Source organism: Artibeus jamaicensis, unplaced genomic scaffold, assembly GCF_021234435.1.
Source record: "Artibeus jamaicensis isolate MK-2021 breed Jamaican fruit bat unplaced genomic scaffold, CSHL_Jam_final scaffold_461, whole genome shotgun sequence".
NCBI lineage: Eukaryota > Metazoa > Chordata > Mammalia > Chiroptera > Phyllostomidae > Artibeus > Artibeus jamaicensis.
Genome location: NW_026522045.1, coordinates 8,846,890 through 8,866,936, shown reverse-complemented (window position 1 = coordinate 8,866,936; position 20,047 = coordinate 8,846,890). Strand labels below are relative to the sequence as shown.

Genomic DNA, 20,047 nt, shown 5'->3' with positions numbered 1-20,047 from the left:
CTAAGAAAACTTTATTTATAGATATAGGTGGGGGGGCAGGTTTGGTTCATGGGCTACAGTTTGCCACCTGATCTATGAGTGAAGGTTCTTTCCAGCTAAATACAATAGTTTGTATTCATTCACACCTCTCTGCTTTTTTCATTTGCTCACAGTAATCACCTTCCCCTTTGGAAATTCTCCTCCTGACTTCTGTTTCCATTAGGTGATACTATGCTCTGGTTCTGTCATCTCTATTTCCATTCCTCTGTCTTTGGCCATCTCTATTTGTACAACCTCTCTACCCAATCCATATCCCGGGCTCAGTCCTCAACCCTTAGTTCTTCATCATTATGGCATAAACTTTCATCTCTGTGCTTGGGATTTCAAAATCACTATCTCCAGACTTTTTCCCTTTGGAGCACCTTTCCTATCTTAGAACTCATAAAGTGGTATGTCTATATCATACAATCTTGTGCTCAAAAGAATCCTATCTTGAATTGTTTAATAGTTATTATATATCGAATTACACTGCAAGTCAGAGTAAGGCATTCGAATTCTACCCCTTAGGCAGTGAGTTACCAATGCTTCTGTGGAGCTTATGCAATACCATGAGCAAGAAAAGCGATGGTTCCTTTCTACAGTAAGGAAGGGACTGGGATGAGATGTTACCTTTGGGTCATTATTAGCAAGGGACAGAGGGGATGTTTGTACCTCCAGTTAATGAATATTTCTCACCCACAATGAAGGGTCAACTTTGTGTACAACAAAGTAGGGACAGAAGGGCAATAGAATGGCAGGGAGGTGAGGAGAGAGTTACCCTTTTCTGTCTCACCACCTGTCACCAGTGGCAGAAGGGTTATGACCAGCTGCTACCACCATTACTATGAGTACCCAAGACTCACTAGTATTGCCCCTGGAGCTATCACAGACATCATAGCTATCCCTTTTGCCACTGTTTTATTTCAGGCCTTCATCATCATCTTTCAAGACAAAAACTTGTTGAGGTATGTGTGAATGGATGACAAGTGTACAGAGATCCTGAACCCCTCAGGCTCTGTGTCCTGTTGCCTCTGGCCACAGGCTGCCTCATCTGTTTATTCCAGTGTGCCATATCAATCTTGACTTTTCTGTGATATCGAAAAGGTGGGACATACCTCAGGATCTCCACAGCCTTCTGATTGAACTTCCTGCCTCCAGTGTCTACCCACTTCACTCCATTTCACTCCCATATTGCTGCCTAAGTCATGTTCTAAAATATAAATCTCCTTGTCACTTAAAACCTTAAATAGCTCATCACCTAAAACCCACTTCCTTCCATTGTCACACAAAGTCCTTCAGGACCTGGACCCAACATATAGCTCCAAGTATATCTCCCGCTAACTCTGTCTGTGTTCTTCCATTACAGCCCCTCATCTTATGCTCCAGCAATGACACATAATTTACAGTTTGCCAGAGATGGCATGTTATTGCACCCCTTCATACCTTAACCTATGCTGGTCCCTCTAGCTGAAACACTCCTGTACCCCACTCTGTCTACCCAGCAAGTTGCTACCCACTGGTTAAATGGCTCATAGACAACATGACCCACTGAAAGATGCAGCTACTCATCCCAAAACAGGGCCAAAATAGTTCCTGACCTCATGGCACTTATAATGTAGCAGAAACTAAGACATAAACCAAGTAATCACAGAAATAAATATGATTGCAAGGTATGATAAGCACTATGAAGAAAAAGTACAAAGAGTACTCAGAACCTGTAATGTCCTGCATTAGCGTGTGGGTGGGTGGGTGCAAATGTGTGCATGTGTGACTAATTTGGCTGTAGAAGCTAGAGAGAGCTTCTTTGAGGAAATGCCATTGGTTGAAAAATAAGAGACCATTTGACCAAAGTACAGGCTGACTGGCTGGCTGACTGATAGACTAACTGGTTTCAGGGTTGTCTGACCTACTGATGCCCTGGCTGACAAGCTGGCCACAGGACAAGAAGAATACTTAAAAGCCTAATAGTATGATATCCAGACCAGTTAAATTGCCTGCTTGGCTGGTCAGCTGGCTGATGGACAGTTTGAAGGCTAAGTGACTAACTGGCTGACTTACTTAACCGTCTGGCTTCACTTCAGTTTCCCCTCTTATTTCTTAAACCGAATATAGCCTGATGTCAGTAATAAAGTAGCATGAAAACAAAATCCTGTGCACAGAGAGAGCCAAGCACATCCCCAGCTGGCTCAGCATAGCACAGCACATCAGGAACCTTTCCTCTGCATTCCCACACAGCCAAGTGGGCCCCAGCACAAGCCAAATGCAGCTTATAAAAGAAACACAGATGCTTTTTTCTTTTTTCTTTTGCCAGCAGGGGTAAAAATGAAATCAAAGACAGGCAATCAAAGAGGTTGATAGGTTTTCTTAGAAACCTTCGAAAACAACATTTTATTTTAAATAGGATTTTAGTGATCACGATGTCTAATGGAATGTTTGTTCCTACAGAAAACAGTAGAGCAATAAAGTTCAAACACAAGAACAGCAGACAGATTGGGCCATAAGAGATCCCTCACGACATTCCTTAGATGGCTTCTTTTCTTTCCTTGTATGCTTTTGTGGTAATGGGTGTACTAACAGTCCAGTGCTGTCTCAGCCCCAGACTGTGTGTGCTCCACTAAAAGAAAGTAAACTGGATGAAAACTAACTAAAAATATGCTCAGGCCATCTTTGCATGGTGAAGGAGAAAGGGATAATGGAGTTGGAGATACAGCGAGACAAAATAAGGTACAGTTTGATATACTCCAGCCCCATCTCCTTCCTGGAATGCTCTGGGAGCTCAAGGGCACCCAGTACTTTGGGATTCCAACTAGGGAGGGGACTAGTCTTGAGGTAGCCTCAGATCACCCTAGCATCCCTGAAAATGGGAAAAGAATGGGAATTCAGGGGCCTGGAAGGGCAAGGGTATAAGATGATGGTCCTCGAGCCCCAGAGGACTAGTATGTTTGGGTTCTTGCTTCTACATCATTGGGAAAGGCTAATTGGGGACAGCCAGCCAATTTACGGGTAAGGCAGAATATTACTTTAAGGCAGTGGTTCTTCAGCCAGATGCATATCAGAATTATCTGGGAAGCTTTAAAAACCTTCATAGCCTTAGGGAGGTAGAAGAGGGTAGAGGGGGGATAAACAGTAATGGAAGGAGACTTGACTTGGGGTGATGAACACACAATACAGTGTACAGTTGTATCATAGAATTATACATCTGAAACCTATATAACTTTACTAACCAATGTCACCCCAATAAATTCAACCAAAAGGGGAAATATCCTATATACTCTAAAGTTTAAAAAAGTAAAAGAAAATAAAAACCTATACACTCTAGTTTCATTCCTAGACATTCTAGTTTATTTTTTTTATTTTTCTGTCTTTTTATCACCTTTTACTTGTTCATCACACATCTAACAACAAAAAAATATAATATATGTTGCCCTTTTTAAAAATTTTAATTAATTTTATTTAGTTATTTTTCAAGTACAGTTTTTTGTCTATTTTTCCCATCCCAGACTCCCCCGCCCCTTGCTCCCCACCTCCCTCCCATTTCCACCCCCCTTAGTTCTAGTCCCTGTGTCCTTCCTATTTGTTCCTCCAAATCCCTCCCCCTTTTTCCCCTTAACTTCCCTTCCTTCTCCCCTCTGGTCACTGTCCCCTTGTTCTCTATTTCAGTGTCTTTGTTTTATTTTTTCCCTGCTTGCTTGTTTGTTTTGTTGTTTAGCTTCCTGTTAAAGGTGAGATCATATGGTATTTGTCTTTCAGCACCTGGCCTACTTCACTCAGCATAATGCTTTCCAGTTCCATCCATGTTGTTGCAAAAGGTAGTAGCTTCTTCTTTCTCTTTGCAGCATAGAATTCCATTGTGTATATGTACCACAATTTTTTTGATCCATTCATTTACTGATGGGCACCTAGGTTGCTTCCAACTCTTGGCTATTGTAAATTGTGCTGCTATGAACATTGTAGGGCATAGGTTCTTTGAAATTGATGTTTTAGGATTCTTAGGATATAATCCCAGCAGTGGAATTGCTGGGTCAAAAGGCAGGTCGATTTTTATTTTCCTGAGAAAATTCCATACTGTTTTCCATAATGGTTGTACCAGTCTGCAATCCCACCAACAGTGGACTAAGGACCCCCTTTTCCCCCACAACCTCTCCAACATTTGTTGTTTGTTGCTTTGTTTATGATAGCCATCCTGACTGGTGTAAAGTGGTATCTCATTGTGGTTTTAATTTGCATCTCTCTGATAGCTAACGATATTGAGCATCTCTTCATGTGTCTCTGGATGTTCTGTATGTCCTCCTTGGAGAAGTGTTTGTTCAAGTCCTTTTCCAATTTTTTAATTGGGTTGGGTGTCTTCTTAGAGTGGAGTCGTGTAAGTTCTTTGTATATTTTGGAGATTAAACCTTTGTCTGAGGTATCATTGGCAAATATGTTTTTCCATACAGTTGGTTGTCTTGCTAATTTAATACTGTTTTCTTTAGCCACGCAGAAGCTTTTTATTTTGATAAGATCCCATTTGTTTATTCTTTCCTTTACATTCCTTGCTCTAGGGGACATATCAGTAAAAAAGTTGCTGCGTGAAATATCTGAGATTTTCTTGCCAATGTTCTCCTCTAGGACTTTAATAGTGTCACGGCTTACATTTAAGTCTTTTATCCACTTTGAATTTATTTTGGTGTATTGTGTAAGTCTGTGCTCAAGTTTCATTTTTTTGCACGTAGCTATCCAGTTCTCCCAACACCATTTGTTGAAGAGGCTATCTTTACTCCATTTTATGTTACTGCCCCCTTTGTTGAATATTAATTAACTGTAGAGACTTGGGTTGATTTCTGGGCTCTCTGTTCTGTTCCATTGGTCTATGTGCCTGTTTTTATGCCAGTACCAGGCTGTTTTGATTACAGTGGCCTTGTAATACAGTTTGATATCAGGTATTGTGATCCCCCTACTTTGTTCTTCTTTCTCAAAAGAGCAGCTGCTATTCGGGCTCGTTTATGGTTCCATATAAATTTTCGAAGTGTTTGTTCTATCCTAGACATTCTAGTTTAAATGGTTTGAGAGGAAGGGTCTGGGCATCCAGTGTTGTTGTTATTGTTATTGTTGTTTTTTAACTCCAAACACAATTCCAATGTGCGGTCAGAGCTAAGAACTATTGCTTTAAGTGAATGATGGTTTTATCAGTCTATTCCAGAATACTTCCAGACCAGAGTGGCATATCTAGGTGGAAAAGGGCCAAGTCTGTTTTCTAACTTCCATGCTCCTTGTTAAGGAATTCAGACAGTCTTTTTCTTTATTGTACCCTCTACAGTGGTGTGCTGGTAAACATTTAATGACCAGTTCTCTGAAGTCCTGATTTGTAGTGTTTGACAATTTCCCTGGTGTACATACTACCACCACGGCCACTTTCAAGTTATCAATGAGATATCACTGAAAGTAGAGTTCGGACAGATATACACAGCTGGCTCTCCTGCAGCTGAGCAAACCAGCTTCAGCATGACACTCACCCTAAGTACTGACTCCTACTAAGCCCAGGGAAGCCATTCTCCAGTAAAGAGCTTTCCTAACCTCATCTTCTCAAATCCTTCTCATTGTGCACATATATGGAAAGAGGCACCACTCAGTAACCACAGATATTGCTGATATCAAGTACCTTGAAGAAGCTTCCTTTTAAAAAATTATTTATTTTTAGAGAGACAGGGAGGGAGACAGGGAGAGAAACATGAATTTGTTGCCTCTCACATGCCCCCAACTGGGGACCTGGACTGCTAGGTCTGGCTAGTTTGCCCAGCCTGAAACCCTGGCATGTGCCCTGACTGGGAATAGAACCAGCAACCTTTTGGTTTGCGGGCCGGTGCTCAATCCACTGAGCCTCATCAGCCAGGGATTAAAGAAGCTTTCTTAATCCTCCAGCTGAAATTAATTCTGACCTTCTCTGTATTTTAACATGCCTATGGTAACTCCATCTATTCTAATACAGTTCTCGACACATGTTTTATTGGCCTAAAATCAAGGGTGTGCAGTGCTGCTTCACTTTTGCCTTCTGGAGGCTATAGGGGATAATGGGTTTTCTTTCCTTTTCTAGCTTCTAGAGGCCACTCACAATCCTTGGCTCATGGCTCCTTCCCCAATCTTCAAGGCCAGCAAGCTTGGGCTGACTCCTTTTCACATTGCATCACTCTAACCTTTTCTTCCGCTTCTCTCACTTACAACAACCCTTTTGATTCCACTGGGCCCATCTGGAAAATTCTGGTTAATATTCCTCTTTTAAGGACAGTTTATTAACAATCTTACTTCCCGCAGCAATCTTAATTCCTCCCTGCCATATAACACAGCATATTCACAGGTTCTAGAGATTAGGGCAGGGGCATTTTTGGGATGCCATTACTCTGCCTACTGCACATGATAAATCTGTTTACAAAATAGAAATATTTTAATATAAAGTGAACAATTGTTATAGTTTTTCATATACATTTTATACATTAAAAATATTTTGTTTATTTGTTTTTAGAGAGAGGGGAAAGGAGGAAGAAAGAGAGGGAGAGAAACATCAATGTGCAGTTGCCTTTCACATGGCCCCTACAGAGAACCTGGCTGGAAACCCAAGCATGTGCTTTGACTAGGAATTGAACTGGTGACCCTTTGGTTCAGAGGCCAGCCCTCGATCCACTGAGCCACACTAGGCAGGGCTATACATTTTGCTTAAAGTAGGGCATACCTGAATTCTATGTCACCTGATGACAGTATCTAACTAACCATTGTTAGTTGCAATATCCAACTAACCAATATCTAACTAACCAATATTTAACTGGCCCTCAATCCACCTGATGGATGTCACCTGATGACAATATCTAACCAATATCTACCTAACTAGCCCTCAATCCATCTGATGGACATTAACCAATATCTAACCAATATCTAACTAACCAATATCTAAATAACTAGCCCTCAATCCACCTGATGGATGTCACCTGATGACAATAACTAACTATTGTTAGTTGCAATATCTAACTAACCAATATCTAACTAGCCCTCAATCCACTGAGCCACACCAGCCAGGGCTATACATTTTCGCTTAAAGTAGGGCATACCTGATGACAATATCTAACTAACCACTGTTGGTTGCAATATCTAACTAATCATTCATTGTTTCCCACTCAGCAAAGTGCAACCTACTCCTAGCCCCCTCCATTCGCCAACAAGATCTTCTGTTTATCTCCTAATGTAGTCTCTCATCCTTCCACCCACCTATGTGTATGCATGCATAGTACCATCGTTCAGTGAACTTGGGCTACATGCAGCATGCAATAAAGGTTAGTGTAATAAAGCATGTATGTTGTATGTGCAAGAGAGGGATGTGTGGGGGGAGATGCATGCACATTCTTAATGGTTCTATATATTTCACATTCATTCATTCTATTTCATTACCATTGCTGTCCCTCCAGCTGAGGCCCTGACTTTATCACTTCATTCTTGCTCTTAGCACCACAATCCCCTCCTTGTCTCCCTAGTTTCATATTAGCTTTGATCCTGTCCATCAGGCAAACTGGTCCAAATCAGCTTTCCTTCTATCACTCCTCTGTTCCAGGACTACAGTGGATTCCCACTGTAGCTTAAAACTGGCATATTCTGCCTCCCCCAATCTCTCCAATCTCTTTTCTTTTCATTCTCCTCTCCAACCAAGCAACTATGCTTATCAACATGCACATATATCTTGCTTATTTCCATGCTTGCTCTCCGCCTGTGAATACATCCAACTTCTCTCTATTAATCCATGCCTATCACTTCAATATCCAGCTTAAAACACTCTCTTGTGGGAAGACAGTTCTGTTTAATCCCTTCCTGTTCTTTTATTTAATGCTCCATGCTATGCTTGTCTATAAATTTTACTTGATTTTAAATTTTGTGATGTTTTGCTTTTTAAAAAATATCAGGTCTCATTTGGTGAGCACTTATAATGTGTCAGGCAGTGTGCTAAGACATTTTACATACATTTTTCTCATTTAATCCTAAATGACATTTAGAGATAGATACTCCATTTTGCAGTGCTTAGAGAGGTTAAGATACTTTTTCAAGGCTACTCAGCCAAGAACTGGTGTATGGATTCTGAACCTGGTCTGTCTGATTCCAGAACTCTATGAAATTTCTAATATTGTTTTATTAAAGTAAGTCATGTGTCTTTGTGAGTCTAGGTGTCCCCAATAAAAGTGTAGTCACTCCAGGATAGCATTCATGCCCACAACTGTGACTGGATCACTCCTATAAATGAGATTAGTGCTCCTCACCCAGGAAATACCCCACTAACCCTGCTTGGCCTGGTTCCTCCCAGAGCTCTGGATCCAGAGGTAAGTGGTTCTCAAACCTGGCTACACTGCAGAGTCACCCTGGGAACTGAAAAATAAATAAAAACTGATGCCAAGGCTGTACCCCAATCAATTTAAACCACAATCACTGGGAGTAGGACCCAGGTATCTGTATTTATATAAAGCTGTCAAGTAAATTCTATTGTACAGCCAATGTTGACAATCACTTGTAGAACAAAGATTCTGTTGTGAAGCTGTTTCTCTATTTTATTTTTTTCAATTTTAAATCATTTGTACTTTTTAATTACAGCTGACACACATTATTTTATTAGTTTCAGGTGTTCACCCCAGTGATCAGACATTACATAACTTACTAAGTGATAATCCCAATAAATCTGACACCATACATAGTTATTATAATAGTATTGGCTATTTTCCCTATGCTGTACTTTATATCCCCATGACTATTCTGTATCTACCAATTTGTACTTCCAAATTTCTTCACCCATTCCCCAAGGCCCCCTCCCATCTGGCAACCATCAAAATGTTCTCTATGAATCTGTTTTTGTTCTTCTTCATTTATTTTTGTTTTTTAGATTTAATTGTTGATATATATTTATTGTCATTTTATTGTTCATATTTTTATTTTTTCCCCTTCTTCTTAAAGAAGACCCTTTAGGATTTCATATAATTCTGGTTTGGTGGTGATGAACTCCTTTATATTTTTCTTAAGGGAAGCTCTTATCTGTCCTGCCATTCTAAATGATAGTTTTGCTGGGTAGAGTAATCTCAGTTGTAGAGCCTTGCTTTCCATCACTTTGAGTACTTCTTGCCACTCCCTCCTGACTTGCAAAGTTTGTATTGAAATACCAACTTTACAGTCTTATCAGAGCTCCCTTGTAGGTAGCTCTCACTGAGAAACTGCTTTTCTTTTGCTGCTTTTAGGATTCTCTCTTTGTATTTAACCTTTAGCATTTTAATTATGATGTGACTTGGTATGGGCCTCTTTGGGTTCATCCTGCTTGGGACTCTCTGTGCTTCCTGGTCTTGTATGTCTATTTTCTTGACCAAGTTAGGGAAGTTTTCTCTAATTACTTTTTCAAATACATTTTCAATTTCTTCTCTCTCTTCTCTTTCTGAAACCCCCATGATGTAAATGTTAGCATGCGTGAAGTTGTCCCAGAGGGTCCTTACACTACCTTCATTTTTTCTGTATTGTTTTTTCTTTTTTGATGTTTTGGTTTGGTATTTCTTGCTTCCATATATTCCGAATTGGTGATTTGATTGTCAGATTAATCCACTTTACTGTTGATTCTCTGTAAGTTATTCTTCATTTTAGTTAATGTGTCCTTCATTTCTGACTGGTCCTTTTTTATGCCATTGAGGTTCTCACTGAGTTTATTGAACATCCTTATAACCAGTGTTTTGAACTCTGCATCTAGTAGATTGCTTGTCTCCATCATTTAGTTCTTTTAGAGTTTTGTTTTGTTCTTTCATTTGTGACATGTTTCTTTGTCTCCTCATTTCGACAGCCTCTCCTGTGTTTGTTTCTATGTAATTGGTACAGTTTCTATGTCTCCTGGGCTTGGTAGAGTGGCCTAGTGTGGTAGATGTCCTGTAGGGTCCAGTGGCACAGCTTTCCTGATCATCCAAGCTGGGCACTCAAGGTATGCCCACTGTGTGAGCTGTTTACACCCTCCTCTTATAGTTGGTTGCTGTTGGCATGTCAACAGGAGGGATTTACCCCCAGGCCAGTCAGGTACAAGGACTGGCTTCAACCACCAATGAGTCCACTGACTACCATGGAGGATCAGCTGTGCAATGTCCCACCACACAGAGCATGACTTACTTCAGCAGGGCTCTGGTGCCAGCTGACTATGCCCCTTGAGTGTGTCACTTGTGGAGGTGGTTGGGTGGTGATGCTTCGACATGGCCTGAAGCTGTCCACTGGGTGTGTTGGCTCTGGGGCCTCCTGAAAGGTGCTGGCCAATGTCAGTGGTCAGCCCAGGGCCACCAGTCATGAGCTACAAAATGACTGCAGATGGCTGCTAGCTGTGTTGGGCTTGGAGGTGCCCAGGTGAGGCCAAGCTGCAAACTAAGGCTGGATACTGATATTACTAAGCTTTGGGCCACTGAGCGAGAGGCACTGGGCACACTGAAGCCAGATGCTGCTTGTTTGAGAGATTTTAGGAAAATCTGAAGCATGAGCCAAGACAGACCATTTGTATGGAAAAGCCAATGGAAACAGCTTGGGTGGACCTGAAAACTGAGTGAAACAGGGCATCCGCAAATCACTAGGGTCAGGCAAACAGTGTGAGCCAGGTTTATGGAGACTCAGATATGACACCTACCTGCTAGCTCTGCTAGAAGAGGGCTCATTAAAGGAACAATGGCCTCTGCCAGTTCTTCTGTCTGGGAGAAAGTTGTCCCATTCTCTCTCACCCTGATGTCAGAGAATTCAATTCCTCTCTATATGTCCCTGGTACCTTTCAAGATGCTGCCCCAGTGCTGGAGCTCAGAGGGAATGAGTATGAGTAAGCCCATGCATGGACCCTTTAAGAGGAATAGCCTGGAACTCTACAAGCCCTCTGTCTCTTTCAGCCTTAATACTCACTTGTTTTTACAGCCAGAAGTTATGGAGACTTTTTTTCCTGGCACTGAGTTGGGGCACCTGGTGTGGGACTGGAGCCCTTCACTCCTCAGGGGGACCTCTGTAGCTGAGATATCCTTCCCAATTTTTACCTGTCATACATGGGTGTGGGACCAGATTATTCTGTATCTCTGTCCCTCCTACCAGTCTTGATGTGGATTCTTCTTTAATTTCCTAGTTGAAGAACTTCCACTCAGCCAGATTTCAGGTGGTTCTGAATGATGGTTGTTCTGTAGTTTAGTTGTAACTTTGATGTGGTTGTAGGAGGAGGCAAGTATTGCATTTACCTACACTATTATCTTGCCCAGAAGTCCTGTTTCTCTGCTTTATTTCTCAGGAAGCCACATCTCTCCTGCATGTCTTGTTTTTCCACCCCCTTCCCTAGCTGCCAATTTGGCTTTTTACTCAACAACATCTGAGCAGGAAGCAATTATTAGTTAAGGAAGTACCCATAAGCCAATTAAATATTAGTTCCAGGCACATTCATAAACCAATGGCATTCCTGTGAATCACAGATGGAAAAATTAACAATGTAAAGTATTCTGGGTTTAACAAAGACAAAAATAGCTCTCCTAGAAACAGCAAATGCTCCACTTCTTAATATGCTAAAACATCTCCCCTTGGGAAATCCTTTAAGGAAGGAAAGTTGCCTCATCTCTAATACCTTTCACCAGATTGCAGGCAGGCCTGGCCCCATGCATAATCATCACTGAGTGTTCAAACTAGAGAACCGTGGCAGACCAAGGCTGCCTGACTCTGCACAAGCAACAGCTGCTTGGTAGTCTAAATGAGCTCACTGATGAGAAAGGCTGTAAGGTTCTGGAAGAGGTGGACTCTGGGAGGTGAAATGGGGACCAGGTTCTACCTGCTACCTCCTCAGGCCTCCCTTAGATCTTATCTACATACTCAGACATCCCTTCCTGCATGATTCCAAGTGTGTATGCCTGTGGCAGGGCTCTCCAACTGTTACACACATATCCCTTTAGGCTTTGGAACAGCCAGACAAGACCTGGGGTGGCTAGAGTTTCTGGGGAACATTTACCCCACTATTCCACATGAATGTAATTTCCTATTTGTGCTATGACACAAGATTGGGGAGTGGTGGCCTGGAGGTAGCTCCAAGTTCTCTATTTCCCCTTCTTACTGCTAAAGACCTCTTATGGGTTGATTGAACACTCCCTAGCTTTCCCTAGCACTGACTGACCTTAATATGTGATCAAGATAGCATGTCCCACAGGTTTGAGAAAGATAAGAAAGATGAGCCCAAATGGGTTCATGATTGGAACCATTTCAGAATAACCTCACTTGACAGGCTCAAACTCTCTTTTTTAAGGTTATTTTTTTTCTTTGTTCCCAAGGCCTGCCCCTAGGGAGAAGTAGTCACAAAGCCAGGCTTACCTTGGCATCCATGATGCTAGTTTCCACTCGAGCCACGCCCTGGTTCTCCCGGAACAGCTGGATCTTGCTGATCTTGTTGAACTCAGACAGCACAGTGGTGAGGTTGGTTTTGAGGTCAATAACATGGCTGATGCCATGACGGGGTCCCACCAGGAGAGTGGTGGCTGACTGTTTCTCATCCTGGTGCCCAAGTGTGGTGGGCAGCATTCATAGAAAGAAAGGCAGAGAAGGCAGGGAGAAGAGACAGGAGTAGGAAATAGAAAACAAGCATTTGGCCGGTTCTGCTGGGAAGTCTGGAAACATCTGGGGCTCAGTGCCAGAGGAGGACAACCTTGAGGGGAAAATAGTCTTGGATGTTCCTGTTGTCAGGACAGGGCCCCAGGTTATCTGTCCAAATGGATACCTTAGCCTCAGCAGCAGGTTGAGTGAAGTGGGCAGCAGCAGAGCTGGCTGTAGCAAAATCATGAAGTAGGTGAGGCTTTTTCTGGTGCCTTTATAGCATCCTGTTCCTATCAAGCCCCACCAACTTTCCATTTGTTGTTGTAGGCCACTCAAGGCATCCACCTAGTACTCTAAACAAGTAGCATTCTGTGTTTGGTCTTTATTCCCTAACCCACGACACCAATAAACAGCCACCCAAACTTTCACTTTTCACTGGTTGCCAAAAGCTAAAAAGACAAAAAGTAACTCTGTCTAAAGTTTTAAGGGTTGACTGGGCACTTAATGGGGGGGTCTCTCTCCCTAAGAAGATATTTGCCCTTTTATAGGCACTACATCAATGTTAACCCAAAGGAATAGCCTATAAGAATTTCAGCAGTAGCAGGGTCAAAGGGGTAGAATGGAGGGAGGGGGCAGTGGGTTTTCAGGGATCCTCAAATCTCAGTATGTAAATGGCTACTTCTGTGATGGGTGGACTGAATTCACTTAAGTGATCCTGACAGGCTCCTTGGCACCATCAAGCCTGAGCCATCTGCTGGCCCTTTCCAGGGTATGAGCATCACCCCCAAGGAACCTCTTCAATCTGCTGTAGATACTTTGATAAGCACCTTTTCATTAGTGCCCCATGAGCATGATAGTTTATTCCCGAGAACATGACAACACTTGGATCCAGTCAGCAAGATGATTTGAATTTCCTTTCCTCTTAGCTCACTAAGGTAAACTAGCCTGGGGCACAGTGTTAGGGGGACCAGCAGTCCCTCCTCCTCCTGAGAATGTTGCTGTAGTGGAAGCCCTAGGTAGGCAGAGGAAAACATACTGATTGAAGAAGCCTGGAGTGGGGGGCTGTGGGGTTATAAGGAATGCAATAAAAACAGAGCAAGGGTCTGACCCACCACCAGTTTTCATACGGCTTATGAGCTAAGAATATTTTTTTACATTTTTAAATGGTTGGAAAATATTCAAAATAGCCATATTTTGTGACATGTGAAAATTACATGAAATTCAAAGTTCAGTGTCCATAACTAGAGATATGGGAACACAGCCAGGCCTACTTGTTTATGCATTGTCTATGGTTACTTTCATGCTACAATGGCAGGGCTGAGTATTTGTGACATGTGCATAGCCCAACTGCAAAACCTAAAATATTCACTATCTTGCCCTTTATGTGAAAAGTTTGCCAACTTCTGAAATTGAGGAAAGGAGACACAACAGGGTCATGGAGGAATACTAAAAACAAAAATCACCTCCTACTTTACCATTTTACCAGAGTACCATGGGAGGGGAGAGGGAGAAGAAGGAGGAATAAGAGGGAAGAAGACATTCAGAAATATTTGCTGAGATAAAGTGTCATCCTAAAGCTCTGATGGAGTCCTTCCTGCCCTCCAACCAAGGAAAGTACCCACACAGGGCTCCCTCCCACCCAATCCCACTGCCCTTACTGACCAGGCCCACAGTGTTGAACAAAACGCCAGTGAAGGTTGGAAGTTCATTCAGAATTCGAAGATACTGGAGCTTTGCCTGTATTGCAGAGCCCTGTGGAAACAACCCACTCAAAAAGATGAGAAACTTGAGACACACAAAAGCAAACCTCTGTTCTTAGGAAGGAGTGTCAACATCTCAGGATAGCATAGAGTCAGCAAGACACACTGTGGGAGTGTGAGGAGACCCTCGGAGAAACTGCAGGAAGGTTTCCCTTCAGACAGGTCTTGCTTCTAGCAACCCCTCTCCCTTCTTAAACCCTCTGTTTCCTCCTGATCCTCATTCCTTAAGAATCCAGCTTACTCACTTTTGGAGGTTAATTATAACAGCTTTCTCCATATGTGAGACCCCCCCCACTTCATTTATATCTGTCTCCTGAGATCCCTTATGGCCACTAGGTACTAACCATCCCAAACCTTTGATCCTGAGCACACCTAAGTCCCAAGCCTGCTCTTCTTCTGGCATTTACTCATACAAAAGTCTCTAATAGTAACAGCAGCATCCCCTGGGGGGTTTCAGCTAGAAACTTGGGAGTCACAGTGGACTCTTCCCTCATCCTCTTACCTGAGAAGTCCACTAGTCACCAAATCATCTTGATTTCACCTCCTGTCTATCCAACCCTCTTCTCTAGCCCCACTGTCATTGCCTTGATGTCCCCTCTCCCCCATAACAGGTGGCAGCCAGGTTACCTTCAGTACTGACACTCCTTTTCCTCAACCCCTCCATGCTGTTTATAGGGAACATCCTAAAATATAAGATTAATCCCGTCAGCTGCCTGCTTAAACATCCTTCAGTGACTCTTGGCTGCCCTACAGGATGAAGTGTAATCCCTTTCCACAGCACACAAAACCTTCCATGAACTGGCTCCTGCCAACTTCTCCAGCCTCCTCTCTTGCTCCTACTTTCCCCTGACCCAGGAGTGTTCCTTGAACTCTCTGTCCTGGCTATGGTGAACTATTTGTATTTCTTTTCATGTACCACTTTCTCTCATGTCCTGATGACTTTGTACAAACAGGTCTCCCTCTCTGGGAAAGTCTTGCCCCCACAAATTCATCTAGATAAACTCCTGATAGTCTGTTTATCAAGACTCAGCTCTGGCATCAAATGCACCAATTCCTGGCCTTTTCTGCCTTCCTCAGTTTAGGCTGGGTGTTCTTTCTGCATGCTTTCAGAGTCCCATGCTTGTTGCATTGTATTGTGACTGACTGGTGCTTCCCCACTAGCCTTTTCCCCCAAATTGAGATTGGAAACCAGGCCTTCTTCAACTTAGAATCTCCAGTCTAAGGACTGGGGAACCTCAAAAAAAATGTTTGCTGAGGAGATGGTTGGGAGCACTGATGTTCTCCTCTGCTGGGAAGAACACAATCTGATTAAATATGCACAGCAAGGTATAAATGGCTTAACTCTTAGGGGAAATTTGCATCTTAAAAGAGAAGCTAGTTGGTAATGCAAGGAATCTGAAATAGGTGGAGTAAATTGAGGTGACAGTGTCTTGCGCCTACATCTGCATGCTGATTTCAGTGCCTCTTACCACCCTCCTGCTTCCTAGGCACAAGCAGACTGAGCTTCACAAGCATGAGAAGAGCATACAGGGCTGGGGGAGCAGACAGTGGGGGGCCCTCAGAGGGTGCCCAAGAATGTTCAGGAATGCAGAGCAGTGAACTGAGCCCTCAACATGCCACCCAGAGACCCATTTTCCAAATCATGCCTTGTCTCACCAGGCTGGGCTTTTATCTCCCCAAATACCCTGTCCCAGGATTAATGAATCAGAAAATAAATGAGAGAAAGAGCAGTCACTTTCATGGAAAACATGTGCTACCCAGGGCCTAGTGCTATCCATATGGCAGATGTTCAACCAGCACTGACTTAAATGGGTGAAATGGCCTGAAAATTTTCTCTTACTGCATCTGCATCCCTTTACTCAGAGGACCCTAGGCTTTCTCAGTGACTTGCCACTGAGCTGTCCCTGGGGGAGGCTCAGGCTTGGGGAAATCCCCTCTCTACAATCATTCCCCATATCCAGCCAAACTGCATTGTACCCAAGTTGAAAACAGTGGGGAGAATCCCCAGAAGACCAGGCCTGCTTGGAAACCATGCAGGAGCCCCCATGACCACTAGTGCCTAAACACAGTGCCCAATGGCCTACTCTGGGTACCTTGGTGCCACTGGAAGGATGTGTTTGGTGAGCCTTCAGTTGCTGAGAGAGAGATTTCCGGAGGTTCTTCTCTTTAATGCCCTGCAGGAGGGAGGGGGGAAGAAAGGGTTCCAGGCCCCACTCCTTCCTAAAAGCAGAAGAAAAGTAAGAAATTAATGAGAGAGACAAAGTGGAACAGCGAAAGGATGATGGTAAGACAGAAACAGACTGAATCTGAGAGGCAGAGACAAAGGAATGAAGCCTGGGAGAAAGTCTGGGTGGGGTGGAGAAGGAGAAAAACATTAGCCACAGTTACCCAGTATAAACTGTAGCTCAAGGACATCATGGTCTAGGTATGAGGAACACCAATTCTCACTCCCATCCCAGATCTACATTCCTGAAAAGTACAGCACAACTCAAACAATGCACCTTCTTCCTACATAGTTTTAGAAGGGCCCCAATCCCAAAAGGTTTCAGCACAACTCACTCCACATTCTTGAGTGAAATCTTCTGACTAGGTCGAGTGGCTGAAACAGTGATATAGATGTGGAGGGCAGCAAGGCCCAAAAGCATCTCCGGCTTGGGGTCCATTCCAAAGCGTTCTCGGATAACATCGTTCCGGCTCTGTGAAACAGGACAATCCAAACCTGTTAGTTAAAGGGGTCATCCCTTCCTCAACCACCCATCTAGTCCATTCCATCACAGAAAAACATCCTAGTGCCAAGGAGATTTATACATCAAGGAGAAGAGAAAAGTTCTGCCTTTGGGGAAGAGGTAACAGGGAAACTTCAGGTCTCAGAGATACTATTCACTTCATTCAGCAGATATTGAATGATTCTCTTCTCAATGATGGGTGCACACATTGGCATAAGTGAGCAGAATATCTAGGCTGCTACAAAAGTGATATTTCCTTTATTTACTCCTTTTACAAGAACCCCTCTTTGTTTTTACTCACTGCCCCCTCCCTGGTTCAGATGGGAACAAAAGGACACATTGGGATGGGCTCTCTACAGGGCTATGGCCCAGAAACCTAGGATGAGAGATGGATTGCAGAGGTGAGGCAGATATTCTGTTTGTTGGGGTCTGAAGGTCAAAAAGCAGTGATGAGTCAGTCTCTCTTATGCTATCCTAAAAGGGGTATGCTAGAGCTACTGGCCAAGGGTATAATTCCAAAACTCTGAGGGTTGGAGTCCCAGCTATCAAAGATTCACTCTTGGTTAAACCAGTTGCCCATTATGTTGAAGTGGAACCAGGATGAGCTAAGGGACTGGGGAGCCATGGTGATATCACTACAGCATAGGAGAAAGGGAAGAAGGAATGCTTCATCAATGATCGTCTACATAGAAAATCCAATGGAATCTACAAAAATCTACTGGAACTAATGAGTTAGCAGGGTTGCAGGATATAAGATTAACATATAAAAATGCATTACATTTCTACATGCTTATGACAATTAGAATTGAAATTAAAATCAAAACCATTTACCATAGCATCAAAAACATGAGAAAACTAAGGATACATCTGTCAAAATATGTGAAATAACTTTACACTGAAAACTAGAAAACATTGCTGAGAAAAATTAAAGAAAACATGAATAAATGTAAAAATATACTGTGTTCACGGGTTTGAAGACTCAGTGTTATTAAGATGTCAATTCTCCCCAAATCTATCTATATAATTTATCTATAGTCAGAGTCACAGCTGGTTTTTGGCAGAAATTGGTAAGTGAATTGTAAAGTTTACATGGAAATGCAAAGGACCTAGAATGGTCAAAACAACTTTGAAAAAGTAGAACAACGTTGGAGGACAAACACTACCTGATTTTAAGGCTTGTTATAAAGCTACAGTAATCCAAAGAGTGTGATGTTGGCATAAAAATTAAGTAGGTAGATCAATGGAATAGAAAAGATAGCTCAGAAATAGATTCACATACATATAGGCAACTGATTTGTGACAAAAGTGTAAAGGCAAGTCAGTGGAGAAAGAATAGTCTTTTAAACAAATAGTGCTAGAACAACTAGATATCCACAGGAAAAAAATGATTAGTACTTTGTACCACATACAAAAGTTAACTCAAAATGAATCACAGACCTAAATGTAAAATCTAAAATGGTAAAACTTCTAGAATCAGATAGGAGAAAATCTTCATGACCTTGGGTTAGGAAAAGATTTCTTAGCTGTGACACCACATCCATAATCCATAGGAGAACAAATTGACAAATTAGACTTCAAAGTTCAAACTTTGCTCTGTGAAAAGATATTGTTTAGAAACTGAAAAGACACACCATAGACTGGGAGAAAATAACTGTAAATAACATACGCAACAAATAACTTGTGTCTAGAATGCATAAATAACTCAAAACTTGATAAAAAGAAAACAAACAACCCCAATTTTCAAAAGTAGGCAAAAGATTTGAATAGACACTTTACTGCAAAAAGATGCAAGATGGCAAATAGGCACATGAAAAAATGTTTAAATAGTCATTAGGGAAATTCAAATGAAAACCATAATGAAATACCACTGCACACTATTAGAATGACTAAAATGAGAAAAATACTGACAATACCAAGTGCTGATAAGGTTGTGGAGAAACTTGGACTCTCATATATGGCTGGTGGGAATGTGAAATGGTACAACCACTTTGGAAAATAGTACTGGAATTTCTTTAAGAAGTTAAGGAGAGGTAGATCGACCATATGATAAAACCATTCCATTTTAAAATATTTACCCAAGGGAAAAGAAAGAATATATCATAAAAGACTTGCACATGAATGTTCACAGAATGTTTGTTTTTTGTAGTAGCCCAAATCATGAAACAACCCAAATATCCATTAGCAGATGAACTGATAAACAAATTTTAGTATGCCCATACTATTAACTACTACTCAACAATAAGGAATGAAGTACTGATACACACAACAACATGGATAGATCTCAAAATCACTATGCTGAGTAAAAAGCCAGACAAAAAGAAAGTGCTTACATAGTGTACAATTTCATTTAAATAAAATTTTAGAAAATGCAAACTAATCTATATTGACAGAAAGAAGGTCAGTTGTTGCCTGGAGATGTGAAGATAAAGTACAAAGGAGCCTGAGGAAACCTTTGGGGGTGATGGATATATGAGGTATCTTGACTGCTGTGATGGTTTCTCATGTTTAAACATATGTCAAAACTTATCATATTATATATTTTAAATATGTGCAGTTTGTTGTGTGTCAATTAGATCTCAATAAAGCCATTCAATATAAAAAATAAGGAATACAGTCAATAATATTGTAATAATTATATACAGTGTCAGATGAGTACTAGACTCATCAGGGTGATAACTTCATAAGGTATATAAGTGTCTATTCACTATGTTGTACATCTGAAATTAATATAATATTGTGTGTCTACTATAACTGAGAAATAAAATTTAAAAGTAATCTATAAAATATTTTTAAAAAGGAAGAATACAGCTGAAGTCTATACCATCACAAAAGGGAAAGAGAGAGGGTAGATATTTTTTTGTAACAAAAATCCAAAATATTTGAAACAAGATGATCCCCGGAAGCTTGAGTGAAAAAAATATTGGGCAAATAAACTGAGAACTAAACTTATAAAGTTCATAGAGGAAACACAACTGAGTGAAAGTGCTG

General features: G+C 41.7%; 1 protein-coding gene across 1 annotated transcript in view; it reads right to left on the bottom strand.

Moving 5' to 3' along the window:
• Positions 1–20,047, bottom strand: part of FRMPD3 (FERM and PDZ domain containing 3) — a 175,182-nt gene that overhangs the window by 16,261 nt on the left and 138,874 nt on the right. Inside the window, exons 11-14 of the mRNA XM_037167120.2 lie at positions 16,893–17,029; positions 16,427–16,553; positions 14,236–14,325; positions 12,355–12,534 (exon numbers count right to left, since the gene is read on the bottom strand). Of these exons, the coding sequence (XP_037023015.2) occupies positions 12,355–12,534; positions 14,236–14,325; positions 16,427–16,553; positions 16,893–17,029 (534 nt within the window). The remainder of the gene's footprint in view (positions 1–12,354; positions 12,535–14,235; positions 14,326–16,426; positions 16,554–16,892; positions 17,030–20,047) is intronic.